This window comes from Eulemur rufifrons, chromosome 29 (genome assembly GCF_041146395.1).
Source record: "Eulemur rufifrons isolate Redbay chromosome 29, OSU_ERuf_1, whole genome shotgun sequence".
Lineage (NCBI taxonomy): Eukaryota > Metazoa > Chordata > Mammalia > Primates > Lemuridae > Eulemur > Eulemur rufifrons.
Genome location: NC_091011.1, coordinates 75,832,255 through 75,852,277, shown reverse-complemented (window position 1 = coordinate 75,852,277; position 20,023 = coordinate 75,832,255). Strand labels below are relative to the sequence as shown.

Sequence of the window (20,023 nt, the reverse complement as noted above, 5' to 3'; positions counted from 1 at the left end):
GAATTGGGAAGTTCATACAAACTGTATAATATATATGTGACCTTTGGCAAATAAACTGATTTCATCTGTAAAAGGAAGGGATTAGATTAAATGTTTGGTAAAATTTATGGTGAAATGTTATTAGATGCTATTTGGGTCTAGAATTCAGGAAGACACCAGTGGTCCTACCAGTGACCATAATACGTAGTACCTACTTTACCTACTTTTTCACCTTGTCATACCAAACTGTTCTTTGAGGGAAGAGTAATGGCAAAGTAGTAGCAGAGTAAAAGAAAACTCTCTCTCCCTCTCCCTCCCTCCCTCTCCCTGTCTCTCCCTCTCTCCCCCCCCTCCTCTCTCTCTTTCTCTCTCTTTCTCTTTTTCTTTTCCCTCTGTTATTATCAGGACTTGGGTCTCAGCCGGTAATGTTAAACTTTGGTGAGCTGAGGTGGGAATCCTAGGGTACCTCCTTCCCAACTTTGTTCCCTGAAAATCCAAACTTCAGGTTTTACTATATAATTCAACCAACCTTGTGAGAGAGACAGGGAAGAGGAGACAGAAGAGGAAAGAGAACAAAAACTCCTGCTAAGCAGGTCCACTTAAACTACAAGGAAGGGAGAGGCAAAAGAGCAAGCCACAACTATGAGCTGCCCTTTTAACAGTGTCCTCACCCATTTGCAAATATGACCCAGTCTGTGATAAGATCAGTATCCCTCTCAACCTTCATTTGTATATGGCTGTCCTTAAAGTAGAAACTTATGGAGAATAAAGTGTAAGCCTTGCCATTTATAGTTTTAACATCTGTAATTTTAATTGTTTGCATCTAATGCTAACAATCTATGCCACATAGTAATTTACAGTTTTCTAGATGTATAAATTTAAATTATAGGCACCATATGAGATTAGTGTATGGTTGTGACTTAGTGAATGAGCCTAGCCTACTGCCCAGGACACACCTTTCAGTATGACTTTTGTATATAATTTTTTAAATAGTTCAAAAAAGAATATGCACTGGTAATGAAAGTGAGGTCTAAAACTTTAATGATTTGTAACTAAAAAATTTTGATAACTTGTAATTTTAAACACATGTCCGGTAAAAATGGAATGGAGGAAGAAGCTAGAACCATCTATTATGGGCCATATGTTTTTAGTATATTAAAATAATCCCCTACATCTATTATCTATTGCTATAAACAAACCACCTAATAACTTTGTGACTTAAAGCAGTATCAGCATATTTCCCATGATTCTGTGGTTAGTCTGCTGGTGCCAACGAGGCTCGCTCCTGCACTTGCATTTAGCTACCACGTCTAATGGGGACCGGGCCCAGAAGGGATAGGTGGAATGGGCTAGGGCCTTGCTCTCCGTGTGGTCTTTGGTTTCACATTTTATGGCAGCAGTTTCAAGAAAACAAGCCACAATGTGCAAATTTACTGATGTCCTTTTGGTTAAAGCAAGCAAGTCAAATGGACAAATCCAGAATCAGTAGGGGTGGAGAATATGTAAGAACTTGGGTTAAGGGCCATTATAGGAATAATATACTATTATACCACATCTTTCTCCAGTCAAGGTTTCCAAACTGTGTATGGGTATTTATCTCTTTAAACCACAGAATTGAACCATGTGTGATATTACTTTAATATTAAATCTGTAACTTCTTCCCATGCCACTCTTCTCTTTCTTATCCCCTACCCTACACAGTTCCCAAACCTTCCCTAGCACTTTGCCATGGCAGGGTCTTTGTTGATGTGACTACTTAGAATCCTCTTTCCTCCCTACTTCATCTGACTCATCCCTTTTCATTCTTCAGGTTAAATGTCAATTTAGGGAAGCCTTCTACACTAGTTAGGTTTTACACTTTCCTTGCATACTGGATTTTTCCTGTATAGCATTTGTAATAGTTATTAATGCCTGTCTCCTTCATTAAACTGCATGTTTCTCAAGGACCCTATCTGTCTAATTCATTTTTGTATTTGACCCCATTTTCATTCCAGTTCTCATTCCCCAATTATCACAGTCCCTTGTACATAGTAAGTACTTTATAAACATTTGGTGAATAAATATGTCTAGCATGATAGTTTTCTTAAAAATCTACTAAGATCGAAAAGACTGGTCCTTAAGATGGCAGCTGTTTTTTATTTGGCTCCATTTCTCATCACTGTTGTGATTCTGTTTGTTACTTTTTGCTTTTGTCCTCCTCCTCCTCCTCCTCTTTATCCTCCTCCTCCATTCCTCCAGCTTTGCTTTTTTTAAAATTAACTGTTTCTTGTGGTGTCTTCTGTCTTTGCTGTATTCTTTTTTAATCTCTACTGGTTTTGTTTGTATGTTTGTTTTGTTTTCTCTTTCCTTTTCTGGTTATTTCTCATTTTGGAAATCACCAAGTGGTAAGACCCCTCATTTTCTCTTCCTGGATAGTTTTTAATGGTACTCACCACTTAGGAGTTGCTTGTTTACTGCCAGATGTATTGTTTTTATTTTTTAAATTGCTGGTTTCTGTATTGGGTTTTTGAGGTTGACATATAACTGAGGTGTTGTCATACTTCCATTATTTAGAAAATTGCCTGAGATCACTGCATAATTAACTATAAGAATTCAACCAAATTCTTTTCTTTTATACTTCCTTCTATAATGTGTAGATTAAAATCTCACAGTCATCTCTCGGTATCCACAGGGGATTGGTTCCAGGACTGCCTGTAGATACCAAAAGCCATGCATACTCAGACCCTGCAGAACTCGCCAGTATGAAAAGTCGGCCCTCCATATACTCTATTTTTGAGCAGCATGTGGTCGCAGATGTGGAACCCACTGATATGGTGGCTATTTATTCAAAAATAGTCCGCGTATAAGTGGACCCATGCAGTTAAAACCCATGTTGTTCAAGGATCAACTTTATATTTAGTATAATAACGGGTCATTTCTTATGAATGTATCATCAGAGCATCTAGGAATGTATTTAGAGCTTAGCTTTTATGTAATGGGGAAACTTAGGGTAGATTTTCCCAGATAAGTTTTTAGACATTAGGGCCAAGTACACACACAGACATGTACATACATATAAAAGTTGGAGTATTTGACTATTAATTTAGCACAAAGTGATCATAGAAAAGACTTAATGCTTATGATTTTTTCCCATACTCAGTTTACTTTGGATATTTCTTTAAAATATTTCTTTAAATGTTTTCTGTAACATTGTATGTTTTTTAGATTATTAAAATAATTATTACAGACAGTTATTTAGTATTAAGTCATCTTAGTATTTGTTGTAGGACGTTAATTGCTAAAAGCAGTGACCCATGAGTTCTGGTATTTTCCAGTCTTTCCTGTCATTTGCTTATTCTGTAATTAAAGAAACACCTGTTTTCCTGATCTAAAATTCTTATTCTGATCTGTTATATAACGTAGTTGTTCTAAAAATGTGAAAGGAATTTAAACAATAGAAATGCTAGATGTTCGTGGGTTAAGTCTTATTCAGGATGGTGCTCCTTTTAACAAAGTTGTTACATGTATAGAGGAAATTGGAAGAAGTGGCAGTCTTCTTAGTTTTGGGTTGGTGCGACAGTGGCTAATGTATACACAGGCAGTAGTGACTCTGAGAAGAGAGCCAGCTTCTCAAGATTGTCATGCCTGTTAAAGAGGGCTAAGAGTCCTACAGTTTTTATGAATGATTTGTGCTTGTTAAAAATTTTTATTTTGAAATAATTTCATACTTAGAGAAAAATTGCAAATATAGCAGAAAGAATTCCTATGTATCCTTTATCCAGATTTGCGAAATGTTTATAACATTTACCATGGATTGATCTCTCTTTCTCTCTCTTCCTCTCTCTTCCTTCCCTCACATGTGTGTGTGTGGATATGCATGCATACATGCATGTTATTTTTTTCTGACTAGCTTGAGAGTAAGTTGCAGACATAATGCCTCTTTACAATATTTCAGAGTGTATATATATATATCCTACAATCAAAGTCATTCTCTTACTATCACAGCATCATTATCAAAATCAGAACATGCAATTTTCAATTTAACAAATGTTTGTTTATTTGGGGACAACGTATAGGTGGAATGAAAGTATGGGCTTACAAAACTATTTTAAGTGCTTGAGGGAATTGCAGTTTGTTTAATGAGTAAGAAATCAATAACAAAGTTATTCTGTTTTAGAGTAGGATCAATGAAGAACAGTAACAGAAGATACACAAAAAAGTACTCTAGAAATGTGACGAAAAAGCAGACAATCATTTCAACCTAAAGAATCAGGCAAATACTTCTTGACTGGTGCAAAGTTAACTAATCCAAGAGAGGTGGAAGTGCCCTGTGGAAGTACAATGGGAGGGAATTCATTTTCCCAGAATACATCCCCTATCGTATTTCTGCCCTTGACAACCAAAGTTGTGAGGGTGAATGTGTTATTGCAGTTACTCAGTAGTGAAATATCAGGAATACATAAGATATGATAAGTTCTATTTCTACAAAAGTTGATACAGTACTTTTTTTTTCTTTTAATTAACAAATTTTAACCTTAACGTTATTGAGCTAATAAGAAATAGATTTCCCTTCCTGGGCACGTGTTCTTAGGTTGTTTTTCATTAATATCTTCTTGATTATGAAAGACAAGAAGTAATGGAGTTGATTAGCTGTAATTAATTTAAAAGAATGGAAGGAATGTTTTTAAAAACTTAATTAAGCCACTGTCAATCTAGAGTTTAAGGGATAGTTACTGTTTAATATTGTCTAGCATTTATATACTGTATTAAATGTGTGCAAGCTGTTCTTATAATTCTGAATTAATCAGAAAAGGCTTTACAAGGTACTATGGTATGTCATTTTCAGACTTTGCCAGTTTAAAGAAAAAAGTGAAATAGATACACTTAGATAAGATTGTAGCAAATTTTTAAAAATCCAGCTACGGAAAATTGCTTATCAATAGTTAGGTTTTCAGTTTTAGAATAAAGTTTATAATGCTAAACCATGTCTATGTGGGAAATTGTAGCATTGTTAAATGACTATTTCTTAAGGAGATGTTTTAAGAATTTGTTTTAAGTTTATATAAATGTGGATTTTTAATTTAGGATTTTTTTGTATTTTTTGTAAGTTCTTGTATGTAGCCACACGATGTATTACAACATTAATATTTGGTCCTTTGGCAAGGGGGTTTTCATAATGAAATTTCAGAGTCTATTAAAGAACATATTTTTTGTTCATAAGCTATAACTTGTTTTCTAGTTAAAAAGTAAAGTAGGGAGATTTTTAGATCTTCGTCTTGGCGTTATCTAGTTTCCTAATTGTTCTTCTTTTAAAAAATGATTGCATTTTGACAGTAATATGCTAAAAAAAAGGCTTTAATTTATATGAATTCTCATTAGAAAACAAATTTTCTCACTTGATTTTGAATTTTTCAGCCTGGTATTTGATACCTTTGGATAATGTATGCAAAATCCATTTTTCTGAAGTTTACAGTGCTAGGGGCAGGAAGCCTATGGTACTATCATCCTGAGATTGTACACTTGCAGAAAAATACAGGCATGTTTTGAGCAGGCCAAAGGTGTACCTATGTTCTTCAGTCTCCTCTTTGAAACCCAGTGTCCCAATATACACATTTTTTATGTTTCTAAGTTTTCAGAATTTTTAATGGCTCTTCTTGTGGAAATTTTCCTACTTCTTTGTGTCCTCATGACTCTGTGGGAAATTCAAAGATGAATTTAGTCTGTAAAGGTAAAAATGTACATTGAACACTGTTATGTGGGCAAATCTTTATGAACTTTTGATCTTACATTTCTGACTTTAGTATTGTTATAGAATGTTTGTACATATAGTACTTCTTTAGAATCCTTACCAAAGCAGGCAGTCCTCAGGCATAGCTAAGTAAACCTAAATCCACGTATTTCTAAATCTTAATGTCATCTAATTTTTATTACAAAGCCCAAATTCCATTGAACTAAGGTACCATAATTACTTAGCTCCTATTTTTAGTTATTTCTCTTCTTCCTATTTAAAAAACCATAATTAATATATGTCCATATGAAATATTTTTATATTTTCATTAAAATACAGATATCTTAACTTCTAAATTATTTTCTTGATTTGTAGCTTAGGCATGAGGTTACTAGATCAGGAAACATGATTTTTGCTTTCAGAGGTTTTATAAATGCTATTATCAGTAAATGTATGTATCACTTTTACAGAAACTAAGATTAGTTATATTCTAAGGTTGTAATATAATAGAAATCTAATGTAGACTAAACTGGAAGTTTCCATTGTTTGATGATACAGTCTTGAGGAAGTTGGCAGCAGTGGTGTACTGGAAAACCCTAATGCCCTAAGGTGCATGTAAGGAGTTAGCTTCTCTCCTGTGCATTTGAAAGGGTTCTCTCGGTACTACCCTGGGCAAAATCAAGATAGTAGTCACTTAAATCATTTTTCATATCAGTGTAGCTTTCAAACTGTCCACTTGTGCAAATAACTTAAAATCTTTTTTCCTCTCACTTTTGCCGTTTTTAAAAAAGAAGGATGATAATCTACCTTCCAGGGTGATAACATATTAAAAGTATATGGCATTATAATTAGTAACTATAAATCTTGCTTTCAAGTTTGACTTACACTAAAGTGATTAGCTGCTTTATAGAAGTCAGTCTTTACCAATACTACTATTTCATTGCTTAAATGGTTCACTTTATTGGGAAATTATACAGGAGTAAGAATACAGGATTTGAAGTCACAAATTGCTTGGATTGGAATATGGTTATTGTATTATTAATTACTACATAAGAAATTACTTCAAAAAGTAGTAGCTTAAAATAGCAATTAATGTTTATTATCTTTTTGTTTCTGTGGGTCCTGAATTCAGGAGCAGCTTAGCTGGGTAGTTGCAGTCAAGATATCAGCAGGGGCTGTGGTCATCTGAGTATTATTTTGAATGTAATGGTTATAAATTTTATATTTTGCAGACTATGTCTTCAGCAGTAGTACAGTTATATGCAGCAGATCGGAACTGTATGTGGTCAAAGAAATGCAGTGGTGTTGCTTGTCTTGTTAAGGACAATCCACAGAGATCTTATTTTTTAAGGATATTTGACATTAAGGTGAGTTTTGTTTTGCTTTCAATTTAAACTGTAGGCGATTAGGTTTTCTGCCTCAATTATAATTTACTATAGATTTATTTATCCTGTATGTAATATTTAAATTAAAATAATATTAGAAGGATGAAGCTTGGTTTTAGATATTAAAGTATGGACATGTGACCAAATGGGACTATGTCCTAACTCAGAACTTGAATGGTTTCCTATTTTATCTTCCCACTGCTACTACATATTAAAGCTCATTTTTAGAAAAAATTATGCCTTTAGGCCTTGGGCTTTCTCCACATTCTCTCTTTTTCTAATGATACTCTGTTCCATCTTATCCATTATAGAATAGCATACATAGTCCTTTCAGGGAACAACAAAAGAATATTTTAGCTTGGTGTGTACTGTTATTTAGCCCAGGTTTAAAGCATTATACAATATTTATAAAAATATATTTGCTACCCATTTTTTCTTATGTTGTTTCTCATAATAGGTGTATTCAGATTTTCACAGCTTTATATCCCTTACTCCCAATCATAAATCATATTGTCCTATGATTAGATGCCGTTTCTTAGGTATTCATCTCTTATAGTTGTTGTAAAAGTAATTATCATTTTGCTGAGGTGAAGTCTTCATTAGTTCTTTTAAATTCTTTCTGTAGATAAGTTTCCATGGTTAATATTTATATGTGGCAATAAGTATAATGGGATTTTAATTACCAAACACTAAAACTGCCTTTGAATTCTCGCGCACTAATGTGGTCAGACAGATCACAGTTGAACGTCTTTACATCTCTGGCCTCAGCTACTTTATTTGTAAAATGGGATGACCATCTGGGTCTGTTACCAAGTATTTCACTAAGATTAAATGAGATTTAAGTTACTGTACTTTGTAAATTACTGCTGCTTCCTTTTTTTTTTTCTTTTTTAAGAGAGAGGGTGTTGCTCTGTAGCCCAGGCTAGAGTACAGTGGTGGGAGCATGGGTCACTGCATGCAGCCTTGAACTTTGGGGCTCAAGGGATCCTCCACCTCAGCCTCCCAAGTAGCTGGGACTACAGGTGCATGCCACCATGTTGGGCTAATTTATTTATTTTTTTGGTAGAGATGAGATCTCGCTATGTTGCCCAGACTGGCGTTGAATTGCTGTCCTCAAATGATCCTCCTTCCTTGACCTCCCAAAATGCAGAGATTATAGGCATGAGCCAGCCAAACCTGGCTGATGAGTGCTTCTTAATATCTCCTTCCCCATACCAAGACAGCTGAGAGATGTGACATGCTTCTGTTAGTAACCGTGGCTTGTTGTCGTAGCGATTCTGCAGGATGGAGAACACAAGCATGGTTTGCTTTGATATATTTTTCGTCACCAATAAGAAGCACTATTTAGAAATGGAACACAAATACTACTCTACTAAAACTCAGAAGGGAATTCCATTACAGTGGTCATAATGTTGTGTACATTATATTTTACATATTTTAAAATTGTGATCTAGATGGAACCTTGCATTTCTGAATAGGGCAATGATTATGTTTCTCTAACCATCTATTTCCAGTTATAGATAACCATTGATGAACACTCACAATTAGCCACCTTTGGTATTAAAGTTAAATGTATTTTTTATACTATGGTGATCGATATGGCTATTATCCGTGGGTCTCTTATCCATAGTTTAAAATTGATGTGTTTTAATCATCAGTCTCTTTCTGCAGCATGATTGATACTACTTAATACCAGCATTTAATTAGCAGGCAACTCTGTAAAAGTTAAGAATTCGAAGATTGTTAATGAGCAGTACAGAAAAGATACATTTGACCGTCCTCCATCTATTAATATAAAATTGAGGAAGAGAGTATGATGTATTCCTGTAGTATTTGATGGCTCATGGTCTAAATACTGTTAATGAATTATGTATTGGTAATCAGTGCATGTATAAAAATATCCTATTCCTTCTACGTAAATTGATGGTCTCTAGTAATTACTCTGGTTACGTATTTGACCAAGTAAATGTATTTGGAAGTGCTTGGCTAATGAGATTGTATCTTAACATACTGAACTAAACTTGCTTGATATGTAGGTTTTACAAAAGAAACGTTCTCTAGTGTTTACTGTTTTGTTATTAAGAAATTACTGATTGAATTATCTGATGCTAATTATGTTATACATATATGTAATATATGTGTTTATAAAAGTTATTGTCTATATATGTGAACAATTCCTCAATATGAGCTATCTGCTTTGTTTTCCTAGAGTTTTTTTTTTTTGGTAGTTCTTATTTTAATTTTTATTTTTTTCTAGGATGGAAAACTATTGTGGGAACAAGAGCTATACAATAACTTTGTATATAATAGTCCTAGAGGATATTTTCATACCTTTGCTGGAGATGTAAGTCATATTTTTCTTTATTGCCATGTTTAATTTTTCCTTTGCCTTTTCTGATCCAAATTATTTATAGAGCCCTATTGAAAGATCAAATTCAGTGTACTATAGTTTTGCTGAAAATGAAGTATTTAGTTGATTATTTGAGTGTCTACTGTGATAGGTAACTTGGTAGTCTTTTATTTTAGGTTCTCCTTGCTTTTTGCCTTCTGAAGTTACTCAGATCATAAAATAACGTCTGCTAATAAAGTCAGCCTTTTTTCTTCAGAAGTGTACTTCTGTCGGTCATCATCACTTTTGTTACATAAGGCTAAATTTATGCATTTTTGTTCTTTCACCTTTTTTATGAAAACGTTTCAGACTTGTCAAGTTGCCCTTAATTTTGCCAATGAAGAAGAAGCAAAAAAATTCCGAAAAGCAGTTACAGACTTGTTGGGCCGGCGACAAAGGAAATCTGGTAACCCTCCCTTTTTTTTCCTTTTTTAAAGTAATTACTTAAAATGGGACAGCAAACTACAGCTCAAGGGACAAATGTGGTCCACTGCCTATTTTTGTAATTAATTTTATTGAAACACAGTTATATTCATTGGTTTACATTGCTTGTGGCTACTTTTTTGCCACAACACAGTTGAATAGCTACAACAAAGACTCTATAGCCCTCAAAGCCTGAAATTTACCATCTGGCCCTTTATATAAAAAAAAAAAAACATGTGATGGTTCCTACCTTAAAAGAAATGATATTTTTTTATTGAGAACTAATTTTTTCAGATTTACTGAAGGACCCATCCTAGTAACCATTTTTGTTGATAAAATTCCATGTATACTGATTCTTAAATTATATTTTTAATGTCCTCATTTGTAACTTACATATTTTAAAGTATTTAATACTTTTTCAACAAAGACTTTAGGCAAGTTTAGAAGCAAATAAGTAGAGTTGCAAACAAGATCTGTAAACATTACCTGTCTATTCTGTCCCTAATGCTATATACTATAAAACCGTAAGGAACTTAGTTTAGTGCATGAAACAACTCTCACATATATAAAACAATTAGAGAATATGCAGGGTAGTGTAGAGCTTTATTGGTGTAGAACTGTTGTTTAACAATAATAGTGTATAAAGCTTTTCTCTTTTAAAGTGGAGGATGATTAGGAAAGGTGAACGTCTCTAAAATTATCATCTTAAGCAGATTAGTTTTAGGAGAGAACATATGGGAGTTGAGATTGACAAACAGATACTCTTGAAACTAGCCATGTCCATGCACTCCTTGAAAAGTTTTTCTCTACTTCCAGGGGTACGTGTTACCCCAGTTTGAAGATCACTGTATTCAAGGATGTGCTTTTCCCAATAAGAGGAACTAAAGCAAGAAAAGGCACACACGGAAAATAGCCATCTAAAAACATATATTCATCTTTTATACGTCTTTATTGTTATTTTAGTAAGTTTCCAAGAGAGAGGTGAGGCAAAAATGAAAATCAAATGAACTAAATTGTTGCTTCACTATTGCCATGTTACTACTATATTCTACTTATTGTGAGTGAATAGGAGAATTATTAGGGGCCTATTATTTTTTGTTACTTTTGGGGACCAGGGGCATGTATCACTTGATTCCATGCTAGGAAAGGATTTAATGCTATGGTATTGAAACCACAACTTTAGGAATAAGTCACTGCTTATTTCAATGGCATCCTATGGTGCTAGGCCAGGGGCTTTCTGGGGCTCCTTTCAATCAAAATGTGACATTTTCAATATAAAAAAGGGCAAAAAATACTTCTTAAAATATAAAATAATTGATCTTGAAATTGACAAGTTAAAAATGCCTTTCACCTGGCACAGGCATTTTGTTTTATATAGTTCTTAAACTTGTAGGCAAAGTGTTTCAGAAACAGAAAGATCATAACATTAGGGAGGCAGCTGAGTCATCATTGGATAGCCCTTTATGCTGAGTCAAACTCCATCGTCACCTCTCTTTAACTTGGACACATGAGGTCCAACTTGTGGAGCAACAAAGAATTAGTCTATTTTCTTTTCTTCACAGTAGCCACTTAGTATTGGGAGCCATCTATCCTACTCTCCTTATTTCTTCTCTTCTTTAGTCTAACCAGTTCCAGTTTCTTGAACTATTCCTATGATATAGTTTATAGTCTTTTCATCCTAAATACTATGCTCTGAATCCACTATAGCTTTTACATCTGTTTCAAAATATGGTATTCAGATTGGAACACAGTACTTCATAGGTAGTCCAAGTACTGTGATACTAAAACATCCCTCAATTTGATTAAACACTGTTCTGATAATATTGCTAGCAAATGCCTCCCACCATTAGCTCACATTCTGATTGTTCAACCAAATCCTCACCCTCTTTTCACTTTCAAGCCAGGATGGTGTCATAAATCTAAGTAATTGCTTCTTAGAATTTATATTATACTCTGAACTTTTATATTATTATGTTTCCATTTTTGTGTCATCCACCAATTTAAACAGTATTTCCTTCCTGGGTACAGAGATAACATCACCTTGGAAATTGGGGCTTGACGTTTATTGACATAGGCAGGACTGGCTTACTTAAAATGTTTAAGAAAGTTACTTTATCAGATCTTCAGATAGAGTAATACATTTATATATCCCATTGCTAGGATTGTTAACTTGTGTACCAGTTGAATCCTATTGATTTTGGTTTGTGATTATTTATAAACTAATTGTTGTATCAGTTATTTATAACCTCAGAAAGTTTTATGTTAGAAAATTTGTGGAAATTACATTTAAAATTCTTCAACCACTTCTGAACTTTCTTAAAGCCAAAATAGTGTCTTGTTCTGAGCACACCTGGTATGTAAGAATATGAATGCAATGAATTGATAGACATTCTAGTTTTCCTCCTACCTAATTAATTGGTTGTAGCTTTTGAGTACTTTTGGTCTGTTCCGGTGCCTAGAGTTTTCTGGGTATTCTCATCCCCTTTGTGCTTTCATCCAGTCCCATAGCTTTGAAAACCATCTGTATGCTGATGACTCCCAAAGTGTTATCTTAGGTACTGACTTTTCCTCTGACCTTCAGACCCTGTCTGCTCAAGTTGGGTGACAGTATGGACTTTAGACTTAACATGTCTGGTCAGAATACTTGATCTATCTATGTCCATATTTCTAACCCCAGCACCACTCAGATCTGTTCCTATTCCTCTTCTATTCTTTCCTGCCTCAGTAAAAAGTATTTGCTCTACCTCATCGCTCAGGCTTACCATGATCCGTTATAAATCCTATCAGTGATTCCTGTTGGCTGTACCTTCAAAAATATGTCCTGGATCTGATTATTTCTTACCAGCTCTGCTGCTGCCATCCTAATCCAAGCCTCTGTGATCTGTCATTTAGGCTACCACTCTAGCTCCCCGAGTGGTCTCCATGCTGCCACTTAATTCCTTCTATTATCTCTTTTCCACACAGTAGTCAGAGTAAAATTTTAAAAACATAAATTAGATCATGTCACTTGCCCTATTCAAAACCCTGTAAGAGCTTCCTATCATATGCAGAATAAAATCTATAGTCCTTAACCACAGACTGTGGGATCCTACGTGATCCAGTCCCTGACTTTTCCTTCTGACTTGTTTCCTTTTACTGTGCCTTTTGCTCATGCCAATCTAGTCTTCATAATGTTCTTTTATGCTGTGCCCTCCTTAGGGCCTTTGAATATATGGTCCCCTTTGTCATTTTATTTAGATCTCTTCTTAAATGTCATTTCTTCCAAATGTCAGTTCTCCTTAATCACCTGTACATCAATTTAGTAGTGAGAGTTTAAGTGAGTTCAGTTTTTTATGTTTGTGGTGTATTACATATGTCTAATAATGTTTTCTAATTTATTTTCTAACAGAGAAAAGACGAGACCCCCCAAATGGTAAGCTCTTTTACAATCATTGATCAAAAAGATTTTAGATTATAGTTTAATTCTTATGGAAACATGTACCATACATTAATACCTAATATTTAGTATCTATGAGCAAATACTATAGTTTCTTGTGTTCTTATTTTAAATTAATTAATGACAGGTGAGACTTAGGAAACATACAATTCTTTGGGGTTTTTTTTTTTTTTTCATAACACAAAGGAAGAACACATAAGGTGAAGATCACTAATACTTATATTTTAATTCTGTATTCACAGTTGATTAAGTTTGGAAACTATACAGTCTGGTTTTAAGATCTTCCCTAAAGGCAGTAAATTTTATCTAACATTTGTTGATTTCCTACTTTAAGATTTATCCTTTTTTCTTATTTCAAAATAGTTATTTTATACTTTAATTTACTGTAATAGTGTGTTTAGAACTAATCGTAGCTCCATGTAACACCGTTCCTTAACTTAATAACGAACACTTGAAATATTGTGAATTCATTTTTTAAATATTTAATACCAGAGAGTAAAAGCAGAATACCAAGATGTAAAAGATAAGGTCTTCAACGGTTTTCATCCTGAATTCCATAAACTCTCCCTGAAATTATGTACTAAATGTTATAAGTATCTGTGTTCTTTTCTCTGGAAAGAGGATCTATGGTTTTCATCACATTTAAAAGGGTCCCTGACTATGAAGGTAAAGAACCATTGCACCAGGAACCTTCATTATAATAACAAATAAAGCTGCTTCTTTTTAAAAGCATCTCAAATCCTCTTATTAGAACTTGGAATGATTATTCAAGGAAGACTTCACTACATAACACAAAGTTGTTGTTCTTCTTCTTCTTCTTGTTTTTTTTTTTTTTTTTTTGGGGACAGAGTCTCGCTCTGTCACCCTGGGTAGAGTGCAGTGGTATTATCTAGCTCACAGCAACCTCAAACTCCTGGACTCAAGCGATCGCCCCCGAGTAGCTGGAACTACAGGTGTGCACCACCACGCCCAACTTATTTTTTCTATTTTTGTAGAGACGGGGGTCTTGGTCTTATTTAGGCTGGTCTCGAACTCCTGACCTCAAGGGTTCCTCCCACCTTGGCCTTCGGGAATGCTAGGATTACAGGTGTGAGCCACTGTGCCTAGCCCAAATTTCTAAATCTATGACAACTATTGGGGATTGTTGGGAATTTGTTTCTTATATATTGCCTTCTGATTTTGTCCTTAAATTTGTTTTCCTGACATAAAAACATGGACCCAATGTCACTGTGTTAAATTTTGAGTTATTTATCTTATTATTAATTTTTAAAAAAATGACCACCTTCAGTAGTGCTTACCATGTGCCAAGTATTGTACATTTTGACTTTCTTTTAAATGGAAATATTAATGCTTACTTCATAGGGCTGCTATGGGATTAAATGAGGTAATCAAAGTACTTATGGTGCTTAATAAATATTAGTTATTCTGATGAAGATGATGATAACAATAATAATAGCAGATACTATTAAATGATCATTTACTACCTGCCAGGTGATTTTTAACAGCCTTGTGAAGTAGCTCTTCTTATCCCCATTTTATAGAAGAGTAAACTCATCTATGAGGCACAGATAGGTAACTTGCTCAAGGTCACATAACTAGTAAGTGGTAGATCAGGATTCAGCCTCAAATGTTCTAACTCTAGAGGCTGGCCCCTTAACCACTATGCCTCAAGATGATCTTGAAGGATAAACTGAGACTTAGAGAGGTTAAGTCTCAAGTAACATGTCTCAAGATACATAGCTAGTAAGTGGCAGAGACAAAAGAAGTAGAAGCGGCTGAGTCACAAGTCATTCATCTGTGAACTTTTAATGTAGTGTTAGAATTTTTCCTTGATATGTATCTAGTGTTTTAATCTCTTTTTGAATTTATTAAATTATTTTGAGTTCAGTGAGCTTGTACAGTATTAAGCACCAACAGGGAAGACATTCTAGTGGTACTATCTAAAAATTTGGGGGGAAGTAACCCGAGATTTTAAGTACAGATGTTGTAGAAATCATATAATTAAAGTTAAGGATGTAAATGCTTGTCCCTTGGTATCTATGGAGGATTGGTTCCAGGATTCCCATGTACACCAAAATTCACTGTGCTCATGTCCCGGGTATGAAATGGCATAGTATTTGCATATAACCTATGCACATCCTTCGTATACTTTAAATCATCTCTAGATTACTTATAATACCTAACACAATTTAAATGCTGTGTGAATAGTTGTTACACTATGTTGTTTTGGGAATAATGACAAGAAAAAAAGGTCTGTACATGTTCAGTATGGATGCAACTACTTTTTTTTTTTTTACATTTTTGATCTATGGTTGGTTGCATCCATGGATGCAGAACCTATGGATACAGAAGGCTGACTGTTTTGTAAAAACATTTCATTTTTTCAATGCATATAAGTTATATTTCTGAACAAGCACCTAATTTCCATGAATAGGTAGAATTTGAAAATTCTTTATGTGACAGTGGTATCTCACAATTTTATTACCCCTACTAAGAGAGTCACTTATAATTAAATGAAATTTCTGTCTTTGAGATTGCTATTGGTTTTTTAAAAATCTTTAGTTATATAGTTTTAATCTTTTGGTGCAGTGGTCCCAAACTTTTTTTCATTAAACAAATGGAGAGGTTTTTTGTTTTAAATAGTGTCATTAAAGGGCAAAATTATACAGCACGTATTGCCAATACTTGTGTATTTATTTATAAAATATACATATGGTATGGCATTAATATATTACATACACAATAAAAAATGGAAGTTTTAATATTTTTTCCTACTTTGCAGTCGATTGATTATCTTACTCTCCCCACTAGGTGGATACCACTGTTTTGGAGGCAGCATTACTGTATTTGGTGTACTACCACTAGGTGGCAGTGGGCACCTTAACCATGTCTTGCAGGTGTCCACCGAGGTGCCTTTTCTCAGATCCTTATTTAGGTTATCAGTTTACCAGACCTTTTCAAATTGCAATTATTAAAAGGACAATTTATGTGGAATTTACATATATTCCTAAAATGCAATTCAGTATCTTCCTCACTAACTCCTTTAATTTCTTTATTGATCAGTCTCATATTTTAGCTTATATGCTTTCCAATGATACGTTCTCAGCTTCATGACTACTTGACATCAGAGGCCTTTGGGCCACCTGTTTCTCAAGTATTTTACCTTGGTGAGAGTTCTCTGCTTTTTATTTAATTAATGGGAAACTTGAGTTCTTTTAGATTTAAAATTAGCTAGAAATGTCAGTTCATAAGAATATTTAAAAACCTTTTCCTGTGACAGTTGTCCTTAATCAGGAGATAATTTATCATTTGTTTTTTGAAAAATAAGGAAAATATCCCCCTTCTTTTTCAGGGGGTCTGAAACAGCTACCAAGGTAGGTGGTAGGCGTTCTTAGGATGAGTGTAATTTCATAAATGGAATAACTAAACTTTACTAGAAATGACACAAGAGTACATATCTGTTACCAAATCTTCATAAACGTTACACTATTACAAAATGATTCTTTGCCTTAAACATGTTATCACTTTTTTAGTGTGTCATTTTTTAAATAGATATTTAATTAGGCTTTAGAATACCATTTTAAACTTATTTCCTAACATCTTCAAACTCTTAAGTTAATAATTATTGTTAACAGAAATAACCAAGAAACTAATTTCTTGGATGTGTAGAAAATCTTTTTTTCTAAATTCTGAAAGTTGTTAGTAAATATTTATTGAGTGATGAATCATTGGACTGCAAACTGAGAGAACTGATAAATTGTTAAAGAAATAATGTATTATGACATTTGTAAAGTTAGCATTATCAATCACTTTGTAGGTTGACTTTTGTGTAAAAGGTAGACTAGTTAATAGAAAGGGTAAGGGGCTAGGAACCAAGATAGCCGAGTTCACCTTTGCCTCTGATTGTAAACTTTATGCATCTCTGTAATCTAGATTTTCCTATGTAGCCTTATTTAAATAATGTTTTAACTAGTACTAATGGAATTTGTCTGTAATGATTCTAAAGAGGTAATGCCAAGGCTTTATAAACTGCGTGGCAGATACGTAACAGTATATCTATGCCTGATTTTTGGGGAGAGGGAAGAAGAGAAACAGTCAGACTACAGTAGAGCTAAACAGTGTTATTCATTATACATACCACTTAATGTTTTGTTACTGTCCTCTTCCTTCTTGAACCTTCTTTAGAGACAGCTGAAGTACTTTTTCTAGTAAGTTATAAATCAGGCTTACAAGAACTTTAACTTACTTTTCAGAAATAATATACTAGCTTGGATAATTTAAACCGTTAAATTTAATCCAACTCTTGTTTTCATTTGGATCACCTGTAGTATAATACAGATTGCTTTTATATAAGCTAAAACAGCTTAAAAATATTTTTTGTTGTTTTTTTCTTAAAAACCAATTATGGTGGTTTTTTTTGGTTTTGTTTTTTACTGGTGAATATGTCTGGTGGTTCCCTTATAGTTGCTATTTAAACACCTGTTTCAGGAAAGGGTGGTATAAATAGAGTGCTTAATTCTGATACTTCTAAATCTATCTTAATTCTTAAACTTTATTACATGTAAAGATAAGAGAGTAAATAGTAATTTATAGCATCTTGTTGTGGATGGTGTTGCTGATACTGACTGGTGAAGATAAGTTATAAGAACAGGGAGGGCAGAAAGGGAAGTAAGAAGTAAAAATAGGTCACTAGATCAGTCTATAAAGGTATGAGTGTGACCCCAGTTCAACCTCTGACCCTTGAATTCTGGATTTTCTCAATAAGTCCTTAGTAAATGCTAAAATCTGATAATGGAACAAATTTGAAAAGTTAAAGTTTTAATCTCCTGTTGATTTAATCAGTCCTTCAGATCATTCTGCGCTACTTAACTAACCTTTACTTCTTCATCCAGTTATTTTCGGTTTATTCCTTGACACTGAAAGAGCTTTTAGTGATTTTGTCCACATTATTCACTAGCTTCCATTTTTTCTAAGAATTATTTTTTGCCAATATCAGCGACTTCCCATGGATTTTTAAATGAAATTATAAATAAAACATTTAGATCTTTTATATACTATATTTATATGTAAATTGGCTTTCAGTATTAAAGGAAATAGCTGAATTTTGGTAATATTAAAATATTCATCTTTCCATATTATTTACCTGTCTGATAAGGTGACAGATGGCTTTCATGAATTTGTTTTAGCTCTGTTTCATCTTTAATAGTAGAGTTGAGAGAAAATAGGTTATATATAATTTACGCATGTAGGTAAACATTTTTCTTTCAGATAACTTTAAAGAATAGGATACATTTGAGATTTTTAATATAATTGAAGAATTACAGTCTAATTGGCATTTAATAATCACCTAATATATATTAACTTATAACTTTGTAAGATTTCTATTTGCCATTCTGTGATTGTGTTAGGGGTTTCCAAGACGGTCTCCATGGTCGGTGATTCACCATAAGGCCTCACAGGACTCAGTATATAGTTGTACTCATTGCAAAGATTTATTACAGTGAAAAGGTATAAAACACAGTCAGCAAAGGGAAAGACACATGGGATAAATTTCGTAGGAGACCACACACAAGCTTTTCCCAGTGTAGTCACAGACGATGTGTTTAAATCCTCCAGTAATGAATTGTGACAACATGTGAAATGTGTTTAAAGGAAAAGCTCATTTGAGACTTAGTGCCCAGGGTTTTTATTAGGGACTAGTCATGTCAGTATCCTTTGCCTAGCACATACCAAGATTCCAGACTCCCAGAAGGAAAGCAGGTGTTCTGTGCAAACCACATTGTCAGCACAGTTTAGGTACAGTGAGCCTACTTTATTAAGGAATGATAGGAGCCTTTTTGAAATCCAGGTTCCCAGATACCAGCTAAGGGCCAACCTTGCAAGTGGGCCTAAGGAGAGCAGTCTTAAGCTTGCTGTGTGTTAATTTTTTTCTCTGCACAATGGTAATAGTGTTAATATTTTATAAATTTTGAAAGTTGTCATTAATGTAATCACCTCAGAGAAACTTGATCTGATAGGAGGTTTTGTCAGAGAATCATAATATTAAAATGGGATCTCTATGGAGTGTGTGTTGTCTTTTAGTTAAATTTATAAGAAATTTTTAAGTTGAATACTTTGCATTCAGACTTTCTTGCTTATAAGAACAAGAATATTTCTGTGATTTATAAGACAAGTTTTGTGCTACATTTAGCATGACTTCTGAAGATGCTATTGATATCATCTGAAAGTGCCTGAGATATTTTTACGATTGATCCTTGCAGAAGATGAATGTTTTAATAATTTTTCCATTTTAAGTTTTTGAACTTAAAAAACTCTGTGCTTCTCATAGGGTTTATTTGTACTGATGGGAAAAATATTACTGGACTTAAATATGATAGTTTTGGAGAAAATGGTAGTAAAAATTTTATAAGTACTTTTTCTTCATGGACTAATAGTTGAAACAGAATTAGGACTAGATTTTTTTGTCCAATTTAAAACAAAGTAGATGCTTCTTTCATTAATAACTTTTTTTATCCTTGTTGTTCTGTGATATATACCATTTGACCGATGAGCAGTGTGTTGGGTATGAGGCTACTATAGTTAAAATTTAAGAGATCAGACCAATTAAATGGAAATTGTGGTTGGAAGTTCATATTCTTTATGAGATTTAATGTTATAAAAATACAAGTTTGCTTTGAAATAATGCATCTATGCTAGTGTGTTTA

At 33.7% G+C, this 20,023-nt stretch overlaps 1 protein-coding gene across 1 annotated transcript in view; it reads left to right on the top strand.

Moving 5' to 3' along the window:
- WASL (WASP like actin nucleation promoting factor) overlaps positions 1-20,023 on the top strand; it is a 65,405-nt gene that overhangs the window by 25,245 nt on the left and 20,137 nt on the right. The window contains exons 2-5 of the mRNA XM_069461835.1: positions 6,919-7,053; positions 9,329-9,415; positions 9,770-9,866; positions 13,272-13,295. Of these exons, the coding sequence (XP_069317936.1) occupies positions 6,919-7,053; positions 9,329-9,415; positions 9,770-9,866; positions 13,272-13,295 (343 nt within the window). The remainder of the gene's footprint in view (positions 1-6,918; positions 7,054-9,328; positions 9,416-9,769; positions 9,867-13,271; positions 13,296-20,023) is intronic.